This window comes from Erithacus rubecula, assembly GCF_903797595.1.
Source record: "Erithacus rubecula genome assembly, chromosome: 4".
Taxonomy (NCBI): Eukaryota; Metazoa; Chordata; class Aves; order Passeriformes; family Muscicapidae; genus Erithacus; species Erithacus rubecula.
The window spans coordinates 32,375,814-32,403,392 of NC_136686.1; the positions used below are offsets into that span (position 1 = coordinate 32,375,814).

Below are 27,579 nucleotides of genomic sequence, written 5' to 3' on the forward strand. Positions count from 1 at the left end.
GGTATGATCAATACTGATGCTGGGAAAAGCTCCCACTGGTCCTTCCATAGCAAACTCTAATTAGGACAAGAAGACCACGGAATTATTTTCAGTTTCTTAAATTAGTAGTATTATTTTCTGGGAGTTGTATCTGTGTAGTAATTTAGGATGGCAGCTTTCCAAAGCTTTGCTGTGGTTCTAAATTAATTGAGTATGCTGCTTAATTTTTTAACTCAAGCTTTTTCCTTGTATTCAAAAGGGCTCCCGTTGTCCTTTATTATTAATGAGATCAAAGCAGGCAGAATGGCTGCCATTTCTCCTTAGTCTGGAAGTGAAAATATCCGTAGTGGAAAAGCACAGTGCTGTCTGCACTTGTCAGAAGCACTGAAAGCAATACCAATGGCAAAGCCTCTGCATTTCTTTGGTCTGGTGAGCTGGACGCAGACAGTGAGCAGGAATAATGCTCTGCCAGAAAAGCAGATGAGGAAACAAGGATGGCACCTGCACAGCAGGGGACACACTGAAGAGTTACTGTGGGATGGGGCAACAGACTGTGCAGAATGCAGGGCAGAAAACCTGAGGGGGGAAATAAAGTTTCCTTTTCTAATAATTGTGCCTCCTCCAGGCAGCCTAGGTGAAAAAGAAACAAAAAAACAAAAAAACCAAGAAAACCTCCAAAAAAGTTACTAAAAGTAACACAAAAGTTACTATCCATTTTGTTTAGGAATTTAAAGATACAGTATGACTATTTGCACTCTCTCTCTCTATATATACACACTCTGAAATGCAGTAGTATTATTCCCCTGTCATGGCTTCCTTCCCAAAGTTTCCAAAACTGGTGTTTCATGGAGAATCATACAGTTATATTTTTATAAAAAACAAAACAACAAAAAACTCACCAGAAACCCCGTGCATATCTGAGCTTTAACTGGACAGCTCACTGACACTTGCAAAGAGCCCAGGGTGGCAGGACCCGAGGGCAGAAAGCGAGAATAATTCTGGAAGGGAGCATCATCAGTAAGACAGAGGAAAAAACCTGCTGAAGGACGATGTAAAACTGAAATTGGTACAAAAATGTGGTTACAGAATGAAGGTGATGGTGGGGAAAATGTGGGTGTCTTATGTGGCAGGGAGTAGGAAGCTCTTTGGGAGTTTCTCGGGTGCATGCAGGAGTGTTGTGTCCTCACACAGATCCTCCTCACCCCCATCAGCTGCAGGATGACCCTGGCCAAGACCCTGCAGAGAGCTGCCTGGGGAGGCAGGAGGAGATGACAACAGCAGCGGGGTGTGAGTGCCAGCAGGAAGGGCTGTGAAGCAAAATGGCCCAGGGTCACCCTGTGTGAGGTGGTGTGAACCCTGAGGATGGCAGCAAGAGCTGTTCCCATGATTTTGCCTGCAGCAGCTTGGGAACAAAGAGCAGCCACGCTGGGTGAGCCAAGCTCTTTTTTCTTTACTACTCAAAGCTGATTACTTGCAAACCCCATGACTCACTGGCTGTCCCAGCTCTGCTTCTGCAACAGTTAGCAGCAAAGTCAACCCAGGTTTGTGAGTATGGCTTTCTGCGTCACCTCCTCAAGGGAAATCTGCCAGCAGCTTCTCTGTGGCTGCCACGGGATCAGCTACTGGGAGTTCAAGGTGGGGCTGTGTGGGCAAAGCACTCAGGACCACGCCTGGGAACAATTACAGGACCTCCTTGTACTGGGAGATGATAATTTTGGACACACTGATAAGTTGTGTGCAGGCACCACTGGAGAGAAAATATGTGTTTGCTCAGGAGCTACAACAGTATTTGTCCCACTGCCCTATTTTCTTTTTGCATGAGGAAGGGAAGGTGATCAAAATTCCAGTGGATCACATGAAGCACAAATGGCCCTTCTAAAAACACCAGGTTCTCTCTTCCTCACTTCATTCACTTCAGAAAAACCCAGGGCTTTTCTTCTCCTGGTCCTGCCCTGAAGAGATTTTGGATTGGTAGAGGAAAGTCAGTATTATATTGAGGCTGGCTTTCTTTTTTCTCCTGAAAGAGAGTGAAATGTTCTTTAATGACTACAGTTCTGGGTTCAAAGAACTTGATAAAAAGAAAAATTCTTGCTAAAAAGAAAGTGTGTTCCCTCTCAAGAGCTCTCAACAGCTCAGTTCTAGTCTGTTTTTCTTCCTCTGCTTAGACCACACTTAATTTCTGCTGCTGGATTTCTTATTGTCACTGAGGATCTTATAGAGCCTAATCCAGACCTGGTATCTGTTGTAACCTATGGTCCTGCTTCCACAAGGTAGTGCTAATGCTCAAAGAGCAAGGTGAATACACATTTAAGCTTCTTTTCCAAGATATTCCAGTCCAGAGAGGTGTTCAAGAAGACAGGGAGACTTGTGTTATTGAAGGAACCCAACTCGTCCAGAAGACTTTCTGTTGCAGCAATTGCTTTTGCAGCAATACTCAATGCAAACACCCTACAGCATTTCCAAGGGTGTCCTCATGTTAACAACACTGCTGTGCATGGGTGAATTCCCAATTACTTATACCAAGCACTACTTACGTGGAAGATTTTGAAACAAGATGGAACCTGCCTGGAACAACACCCTCATTTTGGCTGCAGGGTGCAGCATCTGTAGCTGGCGCCTGTGCTTGTCTGTCTCCCTCTTTGTTCTTGTGAGTCTGTCTCCTTGGATGCAAAAAGGAAGCTGTTGGTCATACTGGGTTGTCAGTAACTCCAGTTTAAATCCAGAGTAACCCCACTAGGTGCAGGGAAATTAATATGGCTTTGCAGAAGCACAACTTTAGCTGTGTGGTTGAACCAACGTCTTTAAAAGTGGTGTAGAAATTGGTGAGAAAGCAGTAGAGATTGTCCCAACTTTTCCTTCCAGAAAACTTTGATTTGTTGAAATGCTGCAGTCATAAATACAGAACAAAGGAAGTGAATATATTACAGTGTCCTCATTGTAAAAGGGCAATGGCAGGTGCTTTGTTAAACTAGGAGACAGGTCATTATTTCAGTGCAATGCCCGTCAGAACATCTGTCGCTCTCCAAAAAGTTATTTTTTAACTTCCTTCCTATGAGATTTGTTAGACCTTTGAAGGAGGACATCAAATGAGTGGTAGCATAATTTACCAAGTCCTAGAAAAGTTATATTGGTGAATTGCCTTGCATTGTACTGAGGCAATGGACTAGATGACCTAGTGACCTTTCCCATTTCTAATGTCTATGATTATTGCTGTTATACCTCAGGACACTAAACAGAGACATTTTCTTCCTTTCAGTGGCAAAATGTCACTAATGGCCATGCTAAATCAGAGCAATTGATCCTTCTGCAGATGTGTTTGCACTTAGCAAGGCAGCTATAGATGATCACACTTTGTTTAGATTTGCTGTTTTCTGTTTCTGTAGTGCAAGTGCTCAGCACAAGGGACTGTCAGCCAAGGGAAAGATTTTCTGGTAGGAGATTAAGGATAACTAAGGAAATGGTTGCATGACCTATAAAGAGAGGATCATAAATATTGCAACAATAAAACCAATAGCTCCTTCAAAGTTTAAATAGCTTTTCTTTTCAAACACTTGAAGTAAGTGCCCTTTTCCCAAGGTTGTCTAGCACCTACACGTTAAGATTTCACACAGTTTCACCAAATATATTGTAACTTCCCAGAGAACTAGCTTTTTCTTTCAAATAATCTTTCTTAGTGGAAGCATCCCCTCCAAAAAAAGTTTCATCCCAGGTACCTGGAAGTTCCTTATCCTTTCCTCTAGTAGTGAATTTTCAGAAAAGACAGAGCATAACAATAATAAAATAGCCCCTGCTGTGTTTTTTTCTTAACCACAACACACACCAAACAATGCAAGTAGGGGCAAATAGGGTTCTGCCCTTTATAACCAAGCAGCAGCACTTACCTTTTCTCTCATGCTAGGGGAACACTTCAGACACAAGAGTCTGCCTCTATAAACCCTCAGCTAGAACATCTATATTCCTCACAATCCCAATTGTGTAAAACTCCAGACTTGTGCTGCTGCAACTCTGCTGTCACAGACAACTGACACTCCTATTCCACACAGGCTGATGCTGTGGAAGACACAGCCTTTGTTTGTAATGCCTGGTGCAAGACCCAGCTCTGGAGTAAGCATCTTGCTCTCCTGTGTGCTCAGTCCTTTCTCCCCACTCTCCATGCTACCATGAGTCTGTAGCCAGCTCTGAAGAAACATAATCCAATGTGTTCCAGCAGCCACATCTCACAGATGTGTTCCTATTCCTTTGTTACCCTGTGTTCTCATGTACATTTAGCTCCTATGTCTTACCCCTGGGGCTGGGAGCATGCTTTGGGCACTTTTAAACAGAAGTATCACAGTATCATCTTGATATTAGTGCTGTATCCTGCAATCATCTGTCAGTCTGATTGCAGAGAGAAATATCCTTGCTAGAAAAGCCACTCCAGCCTGGGAAACCAAATAGCTGAAGCAACATGGGTGTTCATTCAACACACAGCAGACGTACCAAATCCACCCCCAAGCCCATGCAAAGTGCTGATTGGTCCACAGCCCACTGGTGCAACGTACTTTTCTTTCTTACACATTGGAAATGTGCAACTCAGAAGCTCTTCTGCTTTAAATAAGTAAAAAGACAAAGGCTGCCCTGAATAGAGTCAATACTCACAAATGGACATTTCCTTAAGCTGACCTCCCTGATCCTTCCCTGTGCCTCTGGATGTAAATCCATTGAAATCAGCGATCATGTTTTATGTTCTAGGTTTCAAGCTCTCTGTAATAGCCACAATCCTCATTATGCAAATGTTTTATTTTGCCTTTATGCTTTCTGCACAAATTCCTTTGGTTGTGTTTTCCTGGTTACGTGCAATTTCACACGTCCAGGGAAATTTCAGCCTCTATAAAAAAATTACCCAGTGTTTATAAAATCATTGCTTTCAGCACTCTCTGCCATCTACAAGTTACTGCTTTCTACCCAATGCAGGCAGGAGGGCTTTTTTATACCTACAGTTCTCCTACCAGTGACATTTCTAATGTTTTAGAAAAAGAAAATAAAACCTGACAAGTCAGATGAAAAGCAGAAATTGATGCTGCAGACAGGCTGGAAAGGGAGAAAAGAGTAGAATTAGAAACATCTCCAAAACTCAAGACATTAACACATTATGTGATGAGTTTAAGACACAGCAGACACTGTGCCCCTAAGTTCTTGTGCAGATGCTTCCACCTACTCTCTTTACTCCCTTATCTTGCTGAAAAGCACTGCAAATTTGCCCACACTTGGATGCTGAGTGCTGTATGTCACGCTGTAGTTTTCTGTAACCAAACTCCCCAAGCACACATGCCCAGACCTGCAAGAAAGATGAGAAATACGTGTTGTGCACAGTGTTAGCAAGGCTGGTACAGGTTTACCTACAGGCATAAAGCCTATACCATTTCATCTACATCCATAGGTTTCTCTTCCAAGATGGTTCCTACAGCCACTGACTCTGCTTTTCTTAAGTCTTGCTTATTAATGAGGATTTCCAAATTTGCATTTCTTCAGCAGGCTAAGGACCGGGGACATAAGTTCTAGAGACACAGAGAGGTCATTCAATCCTGGACTGCTGCCTGATTTTGCAAAAGCACAGACAAAAGTGTCAAGAAACAAGAGTGTAATATTAAAGTAGCAGGGAAATGAGGGGAAGGACAACCTTATCTTTTTTTCTTGGAGAACCTCCATAAAAGAGAAAAAGAAAAGGCACAAAGTCATTGCTATAAAGAAAGAAGCTCAGGATCCACAAAGCCTGGAGATACCCTGTGAAACAAGCTTGGATTAGACAGACTCCTCTTAAACAGTAAAAATGCAATTGCTACATGAATTTAAAACACTGAAAGATGAAGATTTTGTTTATTACAAATACTTTTTTATGTACCTTAATGCTCAAAAGTAAAATAGAGGCTGGATTTATTCTGAAACGTGGTCAGGAATTTTAAAACAGGCTTTTGTACATGCAAATAAAGGGAGCATAGGAAACAAGAGCTTGTGAGTTACTTAAATGTCAAGGATTACATTGTACCAGGTAAAACTGAAATGTAGCACAGGAACTCAGTTTCATAAATTAAATGTCATTGCTGATGGGTACAAATTGTATAAGAAAGATGGAGAGGAAAACCGACATGGCACTTTGTCAGATGCATTTATAGCTGCAGCAAGATACATTTCAGCTGCAAAATAATAAACACCCCCCACCCCCGCCTCCAAAAAAACCCCAAACCAACAACAACAAAAAACCTCTGAACAACTGAAGTGGACATCTGCTGCAGCCTACTCCAGGAGCAAGAAAGCAAGAATGAGTAAGACTCTCTCAAGGCACTCAAAGCCACAAAACACTGTACTTGTGGAGAATTTAGCTGCCCGCATTTCTTTTAGCAAAGACCACCAAACATTGACCAAAGAAGTTCACCAGTTACCCAGAAACCTGATCTAATCCAGACACTACAGCTTCTTGCCAAATAAGAAAAATGCCCCAAATTCAGGAACTGTAGCAGAGAAATTACAAGTGATACCATGAACACAGCATCTAAATGTAACACAGTAAGGAGTTTATTTGTTTGACTTAGAAAAGGTCTCCCACATAATTCACTGGGCACATATACATTAAATATACAAATGCATACCAAAAGAAACACAGAGGGCACACATTCAGCCAAGAGGCTCCTTCTGAACCACTCACCATTGCAGGTCAGAAAGAGAGAGCTGTGAGCCCCAGCTTCATTGCTTTGTCCAAAACCAGGATCACAGCTCTAGGTCCCATGGTGCTGCTCACAGACCAGCCAAAGAGGGAACGAGATTCAGAGGACAGACATCCTCTTGGGATTGTACAGGGTCAGGATACAGATGTCAAAGAGAGCTAATCTGGCTCTTTTGAGTAGCAACAGAACAATTCCCATCCTTCCCACCCTCTTGGAAGGCTGGTGACTTGGTTACAAGAGGGGCCATCTTGGGCAAGCAAATGACAACTTATTTGAAGACTCCAGTACCTTCAACCCCTGCTGGCAGACTTCCAACACAATTGCTAAGCACTGCTCTTTGCCCTGTGACCCAGCACCACCAACCACATTTTATCTGGAGAGCAAGAGAGGTTCATTTTACAGGTCACAGTCTCAGGTTTCTAGCACTCATCAAGAACCACAATTAGCAAAAAACTAGGCAAAATAAATGTGGTCACCTTACCTAGACTCACTTCTGTTGCCATAGGAGCAGGTAAATAGCCCAAGTTCAGCAGATTTTATCTTCAGGGAAGAACTAGTTCCACCAGAGCTTGAAACCTCCACTCTGGATCAACAGGGCTGTAAGCATCCTTACAGTCATGCTGAGTTTAAGGAGCAGATTTATATCATGCAAAAAAGCAAGTTTGTTCTCTCAAATTAAGTAATTAAATAGTGTGTGATAAGCCTAAGGAATTCTACTAGCCCCTGGAGTCAAGGCATGAGGCTGACTTCCATGGAAAGAATTTGAAAACAAGTGAACATTACCTTTCAGGAACTAGTGTGGCAACAAAGAAGACAAGCAGATTGACTTTCTCTGAAAAGGATATCCTGTTAGTTGACAAGTTAAAGAAAAGAGCTCTGACATCCTTCATAGGGAAGAGAAAGTAAAGCACATTAATGCGTAAGAAAAGAAGGAAAGGAAGCAAGTGAAATCACCCTCTTGGACTATTTGTGATTCACTTCACCAAAGATGAAGCAATAAGAAGATAAAGGACTTCCTGGAAAACCTGACCATATATGTCAACATGGTGCTAATTAGTTAATTAACCTATTGCACAATTTAAAAAATAAATATTTTAAAAGCATGTGAGGACAAGGAAGCAGGAGATGACACTGTTCTTGTCAGAACAAAAAGTGGAACAACATCAGCCTAATAAAGTTATATCTGATCTTTGCTAACAAAGTGAAATAAATTCAAGGAGAAAAAAAAGTCTCCTAAATGACTGGAGAGTAACCAAGGTATGGAAAAATCAAACCACTTTCGACAATCCTGCAAACACAGTGAGCAGCACATGAGCTACACACAAAGCCAACAGGGTAACTCAGCTATCAAGTCACTCTTACATCCAAGTGGTGGTGTCATTCCCAACACCTCTTTTTTTCCCCATTACCAGAAACAACTTTATGAAACATTGCTCATAATATGAGCTGACAGACCCAGCTGTAAAACTACAGCTCATTTCCAGAAGGCTATATAGAATATTATACAGAGTGGCAAGCATTTCACCCATGGAGTGAGGATGAGTATGTTTAACAGAAGGCACAATACCTTTGGTATTTTAGCATCTCAAGGCATTCTGCAGGATAAATAGAGGAAAACAGAACTGCTTCTCATTCAAGTTAAATATACTTCAAGGAAAGACAATTAATCAATCAGTGAATCAATCAATTGCATTTTATCATCAACTACAGACAGCTGTTTGAGTGTAACAACCTCTCCTGCAATCCAGCACCTGAAAGAGTTGTTGGATCAGCTGCTTCTGTGCTGGGAGTGCATCAGTTGTCTTTGCTGTGAATTTATTCTGCAGCTTAAAACCCAGATGGTTTCTCTAAACAAAAAGCAAGAAAACGAAACCTGTGTTTTTCTGATGTTTAAATATTTTTTGGCAAGTTGCATGTTAGTTTTCAGGCGTCTTGTAATAACTAGGATCTAATTTTTTTAGGTATCACAAGAGGATTTACTTATGACAGCCGGTTATGTAATTTAAATGGCAAGAAAGCAGAGTGAAATGTCAATCTGCCCACTGTAGAGACAAAACCAATCCATTTATCCACTCTGTTAGTGAGTAGAATGGGAAAAGGGACAGTGAACAAGAGGACAGAAGTGCCCGTTAGATCCCATAGCAGCTATGAGGAAATCATCAAGGATACCATTAAAACAGCCTGACAACAGTTCTTTTTCGTACCATGCAATGAATTTAGGGTTTGTTACCACAGAACACTTTGGAGGCCAAAAGTAAAAAAGGATTTTTAGAAAGGGATTAAGTGCATTCATTAATGCCAGGTCCAGAAAGAACTGCCAGAAAGCTGAGAAAGTCCATAGACTGCTGGAATGGTGTCAGAGAAAGAACACTGTATATACAAGCCTTGTGTTTTATGCTTCTGTGATCACCTTTTACAGGCTATTCTCAGAGGCAGAACAGCAGATCAGATGGCCTTTGGACTGATTGCACACAATGCTTCTTATGGATCAAAGCTCTCAATTTTAGCATGATTAAGATTTGGAAAGGTTAACTTAGGAAAAAAAAAAAAAAAGGACATTTGGAAAGCTTGCATGCCTCCTCTGCTTCCTTTTTCAACCCTCAAAGATTCCTTAATCATTCCCATTTCCATGAATAGCAAAACTATTGCTGAATTAGCAACAATGAGGATTTCGTAACAGCCTCTGTGTTATTGCTCCCAGATCCTGCCCAGGCCCCTTATCAGGCATTTCTCCTGACCCAGTCTCAACAGGATGTTAAACATTGCCCTACATTTCATATTTTCTCTTTACCACATTCTTGCTAAATCACTTTGTTCGACTGCTACATTAATGACGTGAAACAATTCTGATATTGCTCTGCTGGCCACTCTTAGCTAAACCCTTCTCCCAGACCACCCACTTCTGCCTGGGCAAGTGACAACAGGAATCTATAGGAAGACTCCTTATGGACAAAGGATTGTTTCATTGTCTGTAAACACTCTTATTTCACCCAGAATTTGCCACTTCGATTGGATTCAGCCTTCCAGCCAGTCAGATCAATACATTTTTGCAGTGCAGTAGAGTAAACAATGCAACACAGTGACTCCTAGTCTGCAGCTAGACAGACCAAAGTAGCAGCACAAGTAAGTCAGAAAATCTGCATTTCTCTGGGCACAGAGCAAGCTCTGAGACCAGTCATCACAGTTGTTTTTATATACAAAATACGTGTGCACATAGACATATGGACTAATACATTCATCACCAACCCTCATTTAAGTGACTGACTATCCAAAGTCTGCTCATCACCCAGTAAATGTGCTTTGGCTGGGGGTGCCAGATGCACCCAGGACCTGCAGTGGCTTTACAGATCACTGCATGAGGATGTGGCTGTAGGTTCAAAATCAATCAAGAAGTTACTGTTCCAGCTTGTGATTCAGTCTTTAGTTCTCCAGACAATCCTTCCCAATCAAGATAACACACAGGTAGATTGTTTGTTTTTATCACTCATAGTGGAGTTTGGATTCAGGTTACCTGGAATGAAAAGAAGTTAAAGTAGTGTTAATGTCAGGTAAATAAGACGTGGTTAAAGTTAGGACTTGTGCTTCACTCTCATTTTTTACTACACACCTTGTGTTAGGCCTACATTATTCTGCACTCTCTCATGGCTTTTTTTCCTACTGCAGTAAAATGAAGAAACATTAAAGTAAGAACAAATGCAGAGTATATTGTAGAGAAAACCACTGGAGAAGTATTTCCAGGCTTTGGCTTGAACCCAGTACAGCTTCAGCAGTATCATTAGGTCCTGGCTGGCACTGAAAAATAGTCTGGTCATGCCTTGGTTGGGAAGTTTTCCAGAGAGTAAGGTATGGAAAAAAAACCCAAAAACCCAAAGTCATCTCATCCGTTTGATAGCCACACACAATCTTGGTAGAGGCTTTTTTTAATGTTTTGTTTCAAACATCTTCAGTGCCAGTGTTTCAACCAATGCCTTTGCAAGACAAATCCCAAGCTCTCTCACTAAAGTGGCAGAGTATGCCGCCTCCATTTTTTATAATCCTGGGTTTTTTCACTGCCTATTCTATGAATTTCTTCTGCTCCCAGTATCTGTACCTCTCAATGCTTGCACTTCTGTCTGGTCTCCATCATTACAACCAGATGTTGGTCTGGATGCCTCAACATATCTGCTCCAACATTGTACAAAAGTGTGTTCAGAGGCTTTTGCAAGTAAGGGAGCTCATCTGTGTTCTGAGCTTAGCAAAGCTTGAGTCTAGCCCAGGACAGCAGGGACTGAGAGGGGCTGCCATGTGGCTTGGAATCACTCTGAGCTCAGGCTCATGTATTTGCACAGAAAGAAGGTGCATGTGCATCTCCCAAGCACTTGGAGCCAGATGCCAGTTCAGAGTGAAAACAGAGAGGGAAAACTGCCACAGGTCATGGTGACATGCTACTGAGAAGTCTCAGCCTTGACAAGTTTAGGAAGCATTCAACCCAAGCACTGCCTCTGAACTGGGCTTCACACATGGATAATTTTTAATATCCCTCTCTTGCTAGTGGGTATATGATCAAAGCTGCCCCTACCTGTAGATGATGGGAAAGAGAAGAGGTCTCTTTTCTCCCCTTCTTTCTCTCCACTTTCTTCCACACTGCATCTTCTTGATGTTCACTTGGGAGGTTGCATTGCAACCTGCCCTCACTTCTGTGGCTGCTCTGTTGTGCTACTGCCTCCTTCCCACATCTCCCTGTGGCATTTCATTCTACCTGCCCCCCTCTGACACATCCTGCATGCTAGTATTATCATTACTCCTATCTCCTCCCCACCCCTCCTCCCTTCCCTGTCTGTATCACATTCAAGACCCTCATGCTTATTTTGAAAGATGTCTGTGCTTCTCTGTTTAATTTCAACTCCCAGCCCTTTTATTCTTGTCACTTGCTACTCTTGTCTTCTGACCTTTTTCTTCATATCCCACGACAGTTACAGCAAACACCCTTCTTGTATGTACCCAATGTTTCCCTCTTTCTCTTTAGCAAAGAGGCTGAAAATTCCAGTTACTACCCTTCCATGATCCCACTATGGCTGAATAGCACTGGTGATAACTAAGCAATTATTTCAATGCCATTGCAGTGCCCACTGTAAATCCCATTTCTTGCTGCAAAAGCACACAAAACTGAAACTCAACATCCTTCTACTGAGTGTATGTATTCTGCAACCACCACTCATGAGGAATGAAGTCGATGCATGGAGCAACTCAGGACAGCAGGACCCTTCTGAACAAGCCCATTTTGCTTCTTCCAAGGGAAGCAAAAAGTCTGCACCTTCTGAAGGCACACAGCTTTCAGACTTTTGCAGTGTTTCCCAGAAACCACACACAACTCACTGTCTTTGCTGATCACAGTCTGCCCACCACCACCTTAGAGTTAAAAAGATCCTGGTCAGGTTCAGAGCTGCTCTTGTGTTCCTCAGCAGGCAACAGTGAAATTCAAGAGTTCTGTTAATTTGATCATGTGGTTTGAGACAGCCTTGTAAGACAATGCACAACTTCCAGTCCATGTGCTAGGACAACCTCAGGGTGTTAATTCAGATACTAGTTTGGGACATCACTTACTATCTGTAGCCCTTGTATTTTCCAGACTCCCAATTCTGACTTGTAGGAATCCTTTTCTAGCCTGTAAATAATGCATCAGATTTTCAGACTCCATCACAGCACACACTTTCATAATTTCCCTTCCCAGTTCAGATCCTCTTCATCACCACTTGCTCCTACAAGACTGAATCTGGCTTTTAGCCTGCTTGAATAATGTCTTTCAACTACTACTCTATGAGCTACTTGGGTGTGGATCTGGTCTCTCTTGCATTTGCAAGGTGGGATGTGTCTCTGTGCTGCTAGAGATTTAATAGTGACTTTGGAGGATGTGTGTGCAGGCAGGCCCATGGGGCTTAAGGGTGCTGTGTAATCTTTACAAAAGGTAAAGGCAGCTATTTCAAACTGTGAAGCTCTGAGTAATTGCATCCTAACTCACTGCATAACAAGTACCTTCTCCTTCATTTCCACTTCTTACCTCCCTTCTGTCACTCAGAGTATCACAGCATCAGTTTTCACTAGCTTTGCTCAAAGACAAACTTTTAAAACAAAGTCAACCCTAAAGTTACCCAAGAACAAAGTGCCTCCTCTCTTTATACTGAGGCTGGGACTCTCTTCCATGGCTGTGTTTAAGGACTTTTTATTAAATGCTTTTCTGTTCCTCATGAGTTTCAATCTATCTAATGTGCCCTCTACTATCTCTGCTAACATGTCACTTTGGGGCTATTAGACTAGAGAAGTTTCCTCTCAAGAACAGTGATTTAATTCAAAAGCAACACAGAATCCATGATCTTCCTCCAGCCTTTGATGACACCAGATGACCAGTCTACTTGTACCATACTTCAAAAGCTGTGGAGTCTCCTACTGTCACCGTGCACAGGCATTCTCAATTTGCATAAACCAAAAATACTCACTGGAAAGGTTTATCAGGTCAGAAAAAGCACAGGGGGGCGACTGGTGTGCTGGACCTCAGCATCTACCCTGGACCTGTTCTCAATTCTTCCTTACCCCTTATTGAAAGAGTTGTCACTCTGCAGGAAGTAACAGTGGAAATAAATAAAACCTGAACATGTAGCATGGCAATGTATTTATGGAAATGGTCTAGAGCAAGCATCAGACTGTCTGGCACAGATCCACTGTGTTAGGAGGAACAGGGACATCCCTGCTGCCCGGGTGGTGCAATGCCCAGCAGGGTGCAGCACCCCACTGTCCAGCCCAAGACATCAACCTCTCATGCCTTAAGATGGGCCTGATTTCCTCAGGACATTGTGGGAATGCCAGGCTGGCTGCTTTAAAACAGGTGTCAGTGAGAATCTCTGATATTGCCCAGTGCTGATGAATCAGAGATGACACAATTCCCTCCTTCTGTCACTAGAGGGTAGTGCAAGCACTCAGGTCCATTCCTGCCAGTGGAAATGCCCATACATCTCCCCACAGGCCCTCACTGATTTTGCTTCTCATGGCTTTGAGAAATGGGGCCCAACAACCATAATGTCTGTGCCCAAGACTTACTTGGAGAGAGGACCTCTTTAGACCAGGGTTGGCTTCTGCCTCCTCAAATACAGATTCTAAAATGGATCTACTACAATCTTGAATAAATTAGCCATGCATTCTTACAGTTCCTCTCTCTTGTTTCATTTGACATTTTTGAGTCTGTCCTTCATTTAGCCAGAAATATTTTCAGGAATCTAATTAATCATTGCAGTTGACTATCCTGATACCCTGCTTTTCTTCTTGGTCCCAAGAGAACGTTTTTCCATTTCACATCATGGTGACTTGCAAAGGAATTCAGTCTCTCTACATCTGCATTTTGCATTCATCAGAGAACAAAATGGTCTCTGGGTTGACAAGTGGAGGAAAAATTTTCTCCTTACAATTAGTTTATTTTCCTGATGGTGCGGGGTGTATTGACACCCAATACAGCTCACGGAGAGGAAGGCAACGAGGCTGAACAGTCCAAAGATTTACTTCAATATCACAAGACATGTAAAATGTTGGGGAGTTAGCTATGAACAAATAACCTGCTATAAATCTTTATCATTTGTGTCTTCAACTGATTGAAGCCTTGGAAAGCCTTAGTGAAAATATCAGTCATGCATTAGCAAAGAGAGAAAAGTTGAGATCTAGTGATCTACTTCTTTGTAGCTTCTATTTTCATGACCTTCTCACTCATTTCAGAAGGTAGTAAAGGAAAACATTAAAAAGACTTGCACCCTTTCCTCCACTCCTTGTTCCCTCTCCTCAACATAAACGTTTTCCTCTCTTCTCCACCACGAATTTATCACAGGAAATACACCTGCCAAACTCTACTGAGGAAAAGAGGGATTGCATTGAAAATCTGTCTGTGGCCTGCTAGCCACAACAGAGAACATAGTGCTGCTATTTATTAGGAAAATGCACTTCATAAACTGAGCACTGTTTTACACAAGGCAATGCTCACCTTTCTCTCCCTTTGTTGCTCAGAAGTACAAGAAACATCCATATGAGAAGTACCAACTTAACAGTAAGACTGCCATTAAATTGCTTTCAACTCAAATTGCCTGTATCTTTTCATACAGCTTCTACCCTTTGATCTAGCTCATTTTGCTTCAGAGAAAACAAGAGGATCTACTCACAAGTACCTGCAGTGGGTATGCTTGCATCAATCAGCCAAGCTCAGAACAAGGGACACAGAAGCAGAGTGTGCTGGTAAAAGGTTTTACCTGAGTTGCCTTCAGTGCTCCGAACGCTGGCATGGCCAATGCTGAGCCTCTCATATTCCAGTTTCATGTTTCCAAGGTCTTCTCCTGAATGTCCTTCACTGGCAAAAGAATTGGCCTCAATGCTTGAGCCTGGAGACCGCTTGGCCTTGCGACTGAAAAGGCCACTGGCAAACCGTTTTCCTTGCTTTGCATTGGTCTGTGCATCTTCTTTCTTTATGTCACGAATAGACTCTCTGGATTTGGATTTGTTTTTCAGGTCCATGTGGAGCCGAGACAACAGTTTCTGGGGGCTCCGATTCAGCTTGTTCAAGTTCTCCAGAGGTGGATCTATTTCTGGGTACACTTGCTCCAATGTGACTAAGTCATTCAGGAACTGATTTAACCGTTTCTTTGACTCACTGGTTTCCTCCTTCTCCATGTTTCCGTGATTGTCTTGCCTGTGCCGTGAAGCCCAGAGCATCATATCACCACGGGTAGCCCCTGCTACTAAACCATACTTGGGGTTAATGAACTTCCGAGCCACGGTGGAGGAATGAAAGCCTGGCTTCCCAATTCCAAGGAGGAATGGGTTAGCAATGCCCAGTTCCTTGTATAAATTAACTTCCTCTGAGATGGCGTAGAGCTCACGAAACTCAATGTCAAACATCTCCACGTGCTGTCCTGTCAAGACCAGCAGGATGTCTCTGTCAATGTGGGATGAAGTCCATGTGAAGCTAAGAGGAAGAAAAATTAGATTTTAGATTTTTGGGTGCATAATTGACTCAGCACACCTAACAAAACATAAGACACTACAGAGGAATATGTAGCATTGTGCCATTTGCCCTTATATCCTTGGCCATTGGGCCCCCATAGATACACATTATTGTTCTTCTTTATACATGTAGACCAGATTTGGGAGAAAAGGCCCTGAAAATCTGAAGGACACCCTTTTAAAAAAGCAACAGTGCATCAACAGGAAGAGTCTTGGGACTGAAAATCTCACTAAATAGAACTAAATAGAGGAACTGGTGGGGAGTCCTTGCAGACCCCTTCCTGATACAGTGTGGAACTGTCTCTAGCCCTCTGAAATGGTCTGCCAGCATGGGTATGTTCCATTCTCTGAGCAGGGCTTTGTGCCACCTCCTCTGTTGTCCCACTCCAGTTTCTACAGATGCCACACAGATTACAGAAGCTGGGATAGAAAGGGGGTGACGTGAAGAAGACTCTCAAGCAAAGTCCATTGACTATTCTTGAAATAAATGCCTTACACCTTAAGCCAGAGTAACCCACCTGTATGATCCAGTGGCCACCTTTTCACCATCCACCATCAAAAATCGGGATGCCAGTGTGCCTCTGATCTTCCCTGATGGCATGTAGAACCCAACTCCTGTCACAGAGCGTATGCGGATATTCTAACAGGGAGGTGAAAAAACAAAATGTCACAATAAATAGGGCAGAAAATCAGATAATTGCCAGCTCCAAGTCTTAAGATGTCACTCACATTATCTCATACTTCTGGGACTACAGCTCATTTTGTATCAGCCACCAGAAGGGCTGCAAAAGGAAAGAACAGTGCTATAAGTCCTGTTGTCATCCCCTGTCTACTCAGGTCACTCTTCTCCATTGGTTTATAGCTGTCCAAGGGGTCAGCATCATCAAAACACTGTCTGCTGTCTTCAGCTATTCACTTCAGCCACTGGCAAGACAATGCTATCAGGTAAGTGCCTCTACTAATGTCCTGAATAGATCAGCAAAGAAGAATGTCTGAAGACAAGGAAGGAGAATCTTTCCATAAAATGAATGAAGTAGTTAAAAAAAGAACACCTTTTCCCAAACCTCACATTCACACCCTTTGGTCAGCAAATCTACAAGTAATAAAACAATGCACTACCAGACAGAAAAACCACTAAGTTAAGGTTAGATGATTTTCAACAATAGACGTGTATACCTGTGCATAATGTAAGGATATATTTGCACATTGGACTGAGGGTTGCTCATGTGTCCTGGCTGCACAAGGCTTAACTTCCAAAGTGCCTAACATGAAACATTCCCCCTCCCCTTCCCCCAAACCCCAAATCATTGAATGTCAGTATAAATTTGGAGCAAATTATCTCGTAACGCTGACATAGAGATCTAGACCATTTTTTTCATTCCACCATATTTTTATGTAAGGATTCCTTAAGAATGAAAAACTAAAAGGCACTATGAACTGGAGTCATAAATCCAGGGCTGGGAGTCAAACAGTACCAGGAGTAATTGCAGTTCTGATACTATTTCCTGTGATGTTCTGGAAAAGTCAATTCACCTTTATTTTATTCTTCCCCATCTGCAGAGCAGAAGAATCAGGAGGATTTGGCTAATACTAGCACAGCCTCAGATCCCACAAAGAGCTAAGTCCTATTACTACAAACCTCACTGATAGCTTAAATATTGATAGGCTATAGAAATCAGCATGCAGGAATGAGTGATTATAAGAATGCAGATTTCTTTCAAAAGCTGATTTTCTGAATATAATTCCTACCTTTTGAATCGGGTCCTATTCCCCCCACTAGAATACAGCAGTGGAAATATAAATTCTGACTAACAGTAACTGATGATAGTACTGTTTTGCATTCAGCTGTTGCTTGATCTGTCTGGAGTCCTGTGTGGGCATTAGCTAATTAAAGCTCCCAACACTGCTGAAAGTATTATTACCCTGTTTTAAAGATGAGGAGCCTAAGACAGAAAAAGATGAAGTGGCTTGCCCAAGGCCTAGCAGTGAGTCATATGTATGGGATGCTGAAGGCAGGTTGGGTAGAGCACAGGAGAAAGGGTGCCCTTTCCAGTAGTTAAAATAACATTGAATTTGGCTGCCTGATCACCTGAAATATTTTTTTTTCCTTGCTGGTTAGTTGGACGTAGGATTTGCCAAATCATGGTATGCTGACTGCACAAGACAAGAAGTCAGTCAACAGCTCTGATGTGATATGTGTTGATAAATGATATATCCCTGTGAATCAAGAAATATCAGCCTGTGTGAGCAGAAAGTTTCTCAGCATATAACGAGTGTGGATCTTATTGTGTTTGTCTGTTCTATCACATTCTTTTGGTGGAAAGCACTTGAATTTCTGCAGTAACTGAGCTGTATGTAACACTTAGAAGGGTGCAGAGAGGACAGAGCTGAACAGCTGAGCACATAAACCTCTTTGAATAAAATAGGTACAGGAGTGCATTAATACATCTTGAAATGCAGGAAAGAAGCACAAAGTCACACAAACATCAAGTCACTTAGCAGGTTATTTGTATAATATTTTCTGCCTTGAAGGATCTCAGAACATTTGTAGACTGCTAAGTCAAGCTGTACAGAGGAAGAACAACCCTGGGTTCACATACTAAAGACTGCACAATAATGAAAGAGGAAAGACAAATATAAATGAGGTGAGATTGAAGGCATTTTCAGAGGACACTAGAGTTACAGTAGTAACAAATATCTTGTGTAGAGCACCAGTTAGCTCACCAGACAAAAGTGACACCTCCAGACTGTATTGTTGCAGAAGCCTGCTTAAGGTTTGTTTTGTCATATCTTGGCTTATAGGAGATGCAGTCTGCATTAAATTTTCATATTTCCTTTCCACAGACTTGCACCACTCCTCATCACAAGCAGTGACTAACATCTCCCTGGCTACAACCTTATATGACTGGTAACAGTCAAGCCTGACAGAGCATCCTAATACAAATAGTAAGGAATTGGTCTTCCCTGCTTTGTGACACACTTAAGCCTTACTCTGAATCCACAGAAAGCTAAATTAGACCCAATTTAGAAAGTCCAGTAATGCTAAAGCTGACTTGACAGACCTAGGCTGTAGTGCTTACAAACTGGGGCTGAGTAGGGATACACAAGACAGACCCTAAAAGGGAGGTGTAACTACTTCCACCAGAGAATCCTATGTGTACCTTCCCTCTTAGAACTGGGAAATCCTCTGTTTGCCCTGGAGTTTTGGAAAAGGCATGGTTATTGACAAAATAGTGCAATTTGCAAGTATTCAGGTAGAACAGAATGGAATGCAACTAGCTGGGACATGGCCTGCCAAGATCATTACTGAGTATTATCTGTGTCTTTACAAAAAGAAACCCTTGCAAGCTCCCATTCTCAGAAGGTCACAGATAGTCTAGAAGAATACTCTAGACTATTAAAAAACCAACAGCACTGCTTCACATCACATTCTGCTCCTCCCTCAAGTAGGAATCAGTGATGAAAAACATAAAATACTGAAATGAAATTCCAAAAGTTTCTTAGGCAGAAGCTTTTTTGGACTTTCTGAAGTAAAAGGAGAATCTCCTTACGTGTTGGGAAAATGAATGTAAAAATTAATGTGAAGGTGAACTTCCTGCAGGTAAGTAATTCCTCGGGCTTGCTTGGAACTCTAAGAGAATTCTCTGCCTTTGGGCAGGGGTGCCTGTTACTGTGGTCAGGGTTAACAGAAACATGAAGACAAAAACCCCTTTTCTAAAAACCAGTGGGAACATTCACCCCAGGTCCTGATAAAAGAGGGATTTCTGAGGGGCTATGAATTTTGTGTCTAGGAGAACTCTATGATTCACTGTGATCTCCGAAGAACACTCTTGTGTCAAACAAAACAGAAGCCTGACAAACCATGTCCTGTAGGCTCAGGAAGCCATGACTCACACACACAAGACAGGCTCTTATGAGCAGCCCATGAACATTCTGATTATTGAATTTAAATGAATTTCTGGTGAACTCTGGCCTTCAGACAAAAATTGAGGTTTTCTCATTTCATGCTTGGAGTGGGTTAAGAACTTTTACTCTTTGCAGGGTGAGGTACTGTCTTCCTATAGCAATTTCCCTCCCATGAGACTGTCAGCAGATCATGATACCTTGCCATCTCTACAGAAATTATAGAATAGCCAGGAATTTTGGGAACATGTCCATCACTGTACACAGGCCAAGAGCAAAATCCAGTGTTAACAGTAAATCTCCCTTTATCAGGACTGTTGAAGTATTCACTTTGTGTTGGGTGAACAAGGCAATGGGACCAAAAGGGCAGCAAACACAGAAGACAATGAGTATCTGGTAGTGACAGAAGACAGAATAAACATTGTGACCCTGCAGTTCATGGCAGTGCATCATCTCTCGCCCCCTGGGATCAGAATTTGCCTCTAAACCTAAGAGTTATATCTCATGTGGCAGCAACTTCCTGAGAAAAGAAAGCCATCCTCTGTACCATGCAGAAGCATTCCAAAGGAAAGGTGGGCAGAAGGGCAGGAAAGAAGAATATGCAATGCCTTTGCTGGCAAACTAGGTCTGGTGAAGACTGGTGAAAATCTTCTAGAATAAAGCAAAACAGTAATTCAAAAAAGAGATTACATTTTCCCTGTTGCTATAAATCTGTAGAAGAAACTCAGACATCAAAGCAGATGTCAAGACTGGTAGATAAGAAATAGGTGAAAATGATAGAGCTTACTCAGCAATTTCAGTATCCTGTGATCAAACAATGCAGGACAAAATATTCTACCTGAACAAGACACAAAGCCCAGCTTGCTTTCTTACTTTAAATCTGGATCTTCAACCCTTGACACATTACATTGAAGAGGAAGGGTGGGGGGAGTCCTCAAGGGAAAACCTTGTCCTTGCTGGAGCTTTCTTGGGTATCCAAAACCTGTTGCCAAGGAAATCCCTACATGTGGTTTCTGCCACACTGACCCAAGCAGCAACATAGGCACATCCAAGGCAGCTGTGGGTGGGACACTAAGAAAACATCTTCCTTGAGAGGCAAATTACTTGTAGCCCCATTCCATAGAACCACATTCAGAAATTAACTGCATTGACCTTAGCAAGACTAACAAAAACCTAAGCCATACTGGAAAAGAAAGATAACAACCTTCAGGGAAATTTAAGATCCAGTATGAGATACCTGGGAAAAGAAGGGAAAAATGTGGAGGACAGCAGTATGGGGGCTGAAGCTCTGCAGAATAGTGAACAACTAGGTCAAAAGATGTAAAAAATTTCTTCTCAGTCGACTTCCTTCAACTCAACTTGTACTATTTTTAGCTGAAAAAGTCTAAAGAAAAACATAGCATGGGCTGCCATGAAAGAAGGGAATCACGGAAGGGACACAGAAAAAGTGTTTTCCTTCTTTTGATTGCATCAGTTCAAACTGCACCTCCTTGGAGAGAGCCATACAACTAGACTGCTGCAGGACCTAGGCACTGCTGTAGCACATCACTGTGATCACTGGTTTAGGAGTGTCAAGTCTGTGTAGATACCTGTGGAGAAGAATAAGAACAGAAGGGGACTGCTTGCTGTTTAGAAAAGACAGACTGAAAGGAACTCAACTCTCCAATAGCAACACAACTCTTTCTAAAATGCCAGGACATCTTTTCATTTACTCTGTCCCTGAGTTAAAACATTGTATTGATGACATCATTCCTGTACATGATGACACAGTGAGAAAAGTACTGGGAAACCAGTACCAGAGCAAATGGAAGTACTGCTGTGATTTCAGAGTTATGTACCAGAGAGACACAAGCCTAGGACACACAATACCACTGGCACTTAGAACTTGTCTGTTATAATGAGGTCTGTGTCTTGCTTTCAAAGACACCAGAGGGAAGGAACTTCCACCACTGTTTTGGAGAAAGATGAGAAAACTTCTCAGCTGGATGTCTTCTTTTATGAAACTCAGAGCAGAGTGGTAGTTCACAGAAGCACTGTTCAGATATATGCAGGTAATTTTCATCCAGATTTAAGAGAGTTCTCCTGCAGTGATTAATATGAGACCATAATCTTCAGAGCTTCTCGAGTTTTGGTTGTGTTTTGGGTTTTTTTAACTCCTAATTGAATGTTTATGGAAAATCCACCTTTCCTCCAGGCAAAAAAGCACTTTTTCTCCCGCTGCTCAGAACAGTTGGATCACAAAGAGAGGTGAGTCTGGCATCCCAACCTAGCAACTTTTTTCAGTATTCAGAACAAGTCTGTAGTAGCAACAGTGGCTAAAAAGATGGTGGGAAAAGGAAGGAATACAATACTAACAAGAAACACACAAAGGACTTCAGTCTGCATGTAATGGAGTGAGATCCCTCTGAGCCTGCTTCTGCCAACCAAGCTAGACTGACTACTCTGCTATGCTGCATGCACTGTATGAAGGCACAGTCTGGTATGGGACTGGGCAGCAGCTGTGGCCCTTGATCCCCCAAATTCTTCTGCAGAGATGGACTACAAATTCATTCACTCCCAGATGATCACTGCTGGATAGGAAAGTCTTGATTTCACAGAGTATATGTGTCCTGTAAGAGGGATCTATGCAAACAATTCAAAGAGCTCCTTGGGACTAGTTTGAATCTTCACACAGAAGATTTACAGGGATTTTCTCTGGTAATTTTCTCCCCACACAGGAATGTTTAAGTCACAAGAGCCAAGAAATGGCACAGATCCCTGTCTTGGGTAAAAGGCAAAACAATCCAGATCTTTCCTTCTGTATAATCAGGCCACTCTCTTATTCCTCTGTTTTCCATCAACCCTCTCTAAGTGCTGTGGTATGACTTGTAGGGAGGAAGAGATGTGTTTGCTGGTCCAAGCAAGTTCCAAGATTCATTACAACTGTGAAAGGCCATTAACCTACAAGAGGTAGTGGTCCAGTACTGAACATCTTACCCGGATCTGCATGTCACTGAGGTCAAGGCATCTGCACATTTCCAGGAAGAGCTTCACACCCTCCTCATCCAGGATTATATAGACTGGGATCCAGCGCTTATACGCTGCTTCAACAATGTCGCGGAAGATGTCCCGGTCTGTAAATACATCCATGACCACTGCAATAATCTGGAAAAAGAAGATGGCAGGCAGACAACTGAATAAATATTAGGAACTGAAAGGAAGGCCCATCCCACTGGTGCAAAATAAAGGGGAGCACTGATACCATATAATGGAGGAGAAGCCTATAGGGAGACAAAAGTACAGGGATGTACAAACCCAAGCACTACCAATAATTGTAATTTTCTGGGTTAGCTGCTGCACTTGGGAAGAAACTTAGTAAATGTCTATGAGAGTTCTCCTTCAGGATGAAAAGGACTTATTTTAGCAGCCTGAGGAATGCCAAAGCCAAATACCTAGTTTTTCCTCTGTATTGAGAAACTTTCATCATCTCTGCAAGGATTCACGTAAATGAAGGAAAATGCTGAAAACACAACACTTAACCTGAAGGTGTCTAATGGAAGAATGAATGTGCAGAGGAACAAGGGCCTGCATCCTCAGCCATGACAAATAGTGTAGACAACAAGAATTCTAGTCTCCTTTTTTTTCCCCAAATCCCTGTGAAAAGTCTGCTCTCAGGGCAGGTTTCCCAAAAATGATTTATAGAGCTCAAACATAAACACCTCATATTTCTCAGGAAGGGACTGGAGTGTATTCAAGATTTGGAGGCAAAATGATCATTCCCTCTCTTCCCATGTACTATTTTTCTGGTATAAAACTAATCCTTCTTTCCAGGCATATATTTTTACATAAAAACAAAAGGTTTCACTGACGTGAGAGACAAGTCTGAACATTTATAGGATGAGTAACAACAAAACCAAGAAGGTTATGGGTAACTATAATGCTGATCTTACAGAAAGGGAGAGTAAGACAAAACATTTATCTTTTAGACCATTAGAAATACCAATTAATTTTTCTGCCTGAGTTATTCATCCCAACATTTTAAAGGTTATCAGTGGAGGAAACCACTGTTTTTCTAGTCCCTCTGCATAACATCAGCATGCCAGGTCAGAGCTGCCATGCTGACAGTATGCTGGGAATAGAGTTGTCTAAATTTTAATTTCCCAGGTGCTGGGGATCACAGTAATAAGCCCATCTGGGCTGGGAATGGCATATACAAGTGTGAATGGAGCTAAATACTGAATCACACAGTAGGATTTTCTTCACTTGGTGCTTGGAAGAGGTGCAGCTCTCTTGCAGGAGCCCCCTAAGCAAGGGGGAATAATTCTCCCCAGAGCCCTTTTTCCTGTGAAAAGTGTCCTTGAACAAGTGGCTTTTGGGAAGGTGATGCCACAAAAAACATCCCCCACTGCATCTGCTGAGTCTCTGCTTATACGGCCAACAACAACCAACACATCTGCTCTGTCAGGCTCCTTCTGTCAACAGTGCTTACACCAGCTTCCCTTTGTTAGAGAAAGAAAAAAGAGCTGACATTGTATTTATGCTCATCATTAACATGTAAGTTCCTGATACAGGTGAGCTCTGCTGGAGCTACATCACACTGAGTCCCACAGTAACTCCTACTAGGCAGGATTTCAGGTCCTGCCTTGGTTTGTCCCTTCCTAGCAGGATGCAGGGAATGTTACCAGAACCTCTGAAAACCAAAATACAGTGAACTTGTGCCACTTTGCTTCTGAACAACTCTATATATGAGCAAATCATAATTAAAGGCACAAACAGTTTATGCATTAACTCAGGCCTGTTATGCTCCCTCTCCCCCCATCCATACACAGTAGTATGGATGAGCTATTTAGGAGAAAGAATGCCAAATAATATTCTTTTGAAGTAAGAACATCCACACAGGGAATGAATAGCAGAAGCACAAACTTCTTTTCTCTCCATGCCCTCCATTTGCAATGAGAGTAATGACAGCAGAAATTACACCCTGTCCTGGACAAGCCATTAATTGTCAGTACCGGCTCTGCAATGTGAAGGGATGGTTCCCTCCAGGCTGTGGGGCCCTGGGTCAATCCAGGCTTCTTTCCAAGACTGGGGACCATTGAGAAGAGCAGTCAAAACTTCCCATGGGCAACGCCTGTTGTTGGGTTTGCCATCTCAAAGCCCTGTCACAGCTGGTGATCTGTCAAGATCACCTAGGAGTGTTCTCAAGCATAGCAAGTCAGAGCATGAGTGTCTACCCCTGCAAGAGGTTCTCCCCATTTCTCTTCCTATCCTATGGATAATAAACTTATCTGTAGGGTCTATAGGTGTGCCTAGCTCTTCATAGGAATTTTAAGATTGGCAAGTTAATGCTTGCTAATCTCATTGCAGCAAGGCAGGTTAATTAACATGTATTTGTAAAATACTGACGATAAGCCACCCACAGACATGTGCCACATATTACCAGCATCTGTTTAGACCCCCCTCAGAAAAAACAAACCCAACCAACCCCGTCTCTCATTTGCTGGTTAAAAAGCTGCTACCTGCAGACTTTTTTTTGCCAGGGCCAGCTCAGCTGTACACAATAGGCATAGTTATCTATGAAAAGGACCATTAAACACTCGAATGGCTGTTAAACATGAAACCGGCTTCAGGCTGGGAGGGGCACAGTTTGTCCAGTCAGTGAAAAAATAAAAATCTACAAAGGAATTAATTATTTCTAGGTGCCAGGCACAGCTATTGAAAGAAAAACTTTCCCAGTTCTTGAACAGTCTTGATGCCTTTGTGGCAGTGCAAAGAGGAGGTGAAGTTGCACTACATTGAAGTCTAAGGATTTTACAGCTTCTGTCTTCTAAGTGACTGATCATACCAGTCACTGAACAGAATTACAGGGTGTGCACAATTTCTGAGAGCAGGGAGCTGAGAAGATCACCCACCAGATTAATGCCTCTGGAAAGTTTTCTGCGTTTCCTGGCAGATTCGGTTTGAACAAGTCTACAAAAGTTGTGCATACAGAGTGTGCTGGCAGAGGGGAACAGGTGGAGGAGGAAACGACTGCTGAATTATAAAGCAGAAAAAACAGAAAGCTGCAAAACTAAGCGCAGGAATGGAGTTTCTTACACTGTTCTCCCCTTTACCCAAGAGGTGTGTCAGCTCTGACTGGGATCTGGATCTTTTCCCGGGTGGTCTTCCCCGGGAACTTCACCCACATCCGGGGTGGGTGACGAAGAACCTCGTGATTGCCCTCACCTGTTCAAAGCCAGCTCTTGTAGCATCGCGGCTGGTTTGCTTCCTCGCCAGAGGTGCCCTGTCACCACCAGCAGTCATTTCCAGGGAAAGATAAATGGGAGGAGCAGCCACACATTGTCTGCGCTTTGGCTACTTGCAGTTCAGGCTGGACGGTGTTGAGATCACAAGAAATAAACCCAAAAAACACCATCCCATAAAGGAACACGCTGCCCTGTCTCTAACTAGGGATACCTGCATACCCTACGTAGGGGTGGCTGTAACAGCATCATGACCTGTTTTCCTCTGAACCCTCTGAATGAGGCCGGGACAGACAACGCGAACGACGCGTACAGAACCCTCTCTGAGGGGAGGGAGGTGGAGGGGGTGTGCAGAGGTTTAACCCCATCACAGGCATCAGCTTCGGCAAAGCGCAACACGACTGGCAACAAGGCGCAGGGAGAGCCCTGCCTGGTGGGAACCGAGCGCTGCACGGCTCCCGCTTTGGAGCGAGGGCAGCCGGCTGTCGCCCGCCTTCCACCCCTCGGCCCGAGCCAGCCCCTGGGCCGCTGTGGCGGGCAGGGCAGGCCCGTCCGGACCGGGCCGTACCTTCTGCGCCTGCTGGATCATGTCCCGCACCACCTCCTTCAGGTGCGGCGCGCTCTCCTCCTTGCGCGGGTGCGTGAACAGGGACACCCGGCTGATGCCGCGGTAGAAGGTCTTGTCCGTCCAGCCCAAGTCCAGCGGGGGCACCTCGGTGTCCGAGCACTCGGGCCAGTAGGCCAGCGACAGGGTCTCGCCGCCGGGCCCCCGCGCCACCTTGCCGCCCTCCCGGGGGTCGTCGTAGCCCCGCCAGCCGCCCCGCAGGTCCTGCAGCTCCCGGCCGGAGAGGAAATCGCGGAGCTGCTCCTTCCTCAGCGCCTCCCGGTACGCGGCCTCGCCGCGGGTCACCAGCGCCTCCAGGGCTCGCCGCTGCTCCTCGCTGTAGTAGAAGCGGGCCTGGGCCTCCGTCACCTTCTCGTTGACGTGCAGCTCGTCCAGCAGCAGCACCTGGGACTCCGCCATGCCTGGCACCCCCAGCGCAGCGCCGGCCGGCAGCGAGGGCAGGAGGCTGCGGCAGGAGGGCGAGGCGCGGCCGGGCCCGCCTCACCTGGCCTGCCCGAGCCCGCCCCGACGGGTGGGGCGGCCGCTCCCCGGGCCCGGCTGTCCCCGCCGCCCTGCCCCTCCGCGGGACCCCCGGGCCCGGCACGCAGAGCAGTTTCTGCGAAAAGGACAACAACCTGACCCAAGAGATGCAGGATGTGGTGTAAGATAAAGGGAAGAGACTGGGTATGTGGCGGCCTAAACCAGCTTCAGGGGATGTGGGTTAGAAATCTTTAACTAAGTTGTGAAATGGTATCTTAGGAATGAACTTGGTGCGTTGAAATGGGAAAACCACACCTCTGAGGGAAGACCCTCACCCACTGAACATGAGAATTTGGAATAGCCTGTGCCTTTAAACTGGGCTGGGGAGCGAGGAGGCAGTAGTAGCTGAGCCAGGTGGTGATGTAGGTTCATTATGCAAATGTTGCCTGAATAGGATTGCATAAATATGCTTGCATATGTATACATTGTGTATGTGTGTATAAATACACTTCCTAGCTTTATGGATTTACCACTTCACACCCATCTCTGTGCAGACATGCAATAAAATCAAGTATCTCAACTCTGTGTGTGGATCAGCTTCCCCACGGGGTGGAAGAACCCAGATTTGGGACAACACCAGTGTCCCCACTGCAGTGCTTGGAAGAGAACCAGGCCTGGG

General features: G+C 43.6%; 1 protein-coding gene and 1 long non-coding RNA gene across 3 annotated transcripts; one reads left to right on the plus strand and one right to left on the minus strand.

Moving 5' to 3' along the window:
• On the plus strand, positions 1–26,197 carry LOC306801538. Of its 2 annotated transcripts, XR_013774116.1 has the most exons (4): positions 1–1,408; positions 16,530–16,637; positions 18,225–18,337; positions 25,274–26,197. It is a non-coding gene; the product is annotated as an uncharacterized lncRNA (long non-coding RNA). The 2 variants fall into 2 exon arrangements; XR_013774117.1 differs by lacking the exon at positions 25,274–26,197 and having other exon boundaries at positions 18,225–20,709.
• On the minus strand, positions 6,510–27,135 carry FAM83F (family with sequence similarity 83 member F). Its single transcript, XM_079304680.1, has 5 exons — positions 26,385–27,135; positions 22,572–22,739; positions 16,211–16,332; positions 14,942–15,654; positions 6,510–10,191 (listed from the first exon to the last, which is right to left on the minus strand). Exons 1-5 carry the CDS (start codon positions 26,838–26,840, stop codon positions 10,127–10,129), a joined length of 1,524 nt encoding a protein of 507 aa, XP_079160806.1. The 5' UTR covers positions 26,841–27,135; the 3' UTR covers positions 6,510–10,126.
• Between the last annotated feature and the right edge of the window lie 444 nt (positions 27,136–27,579).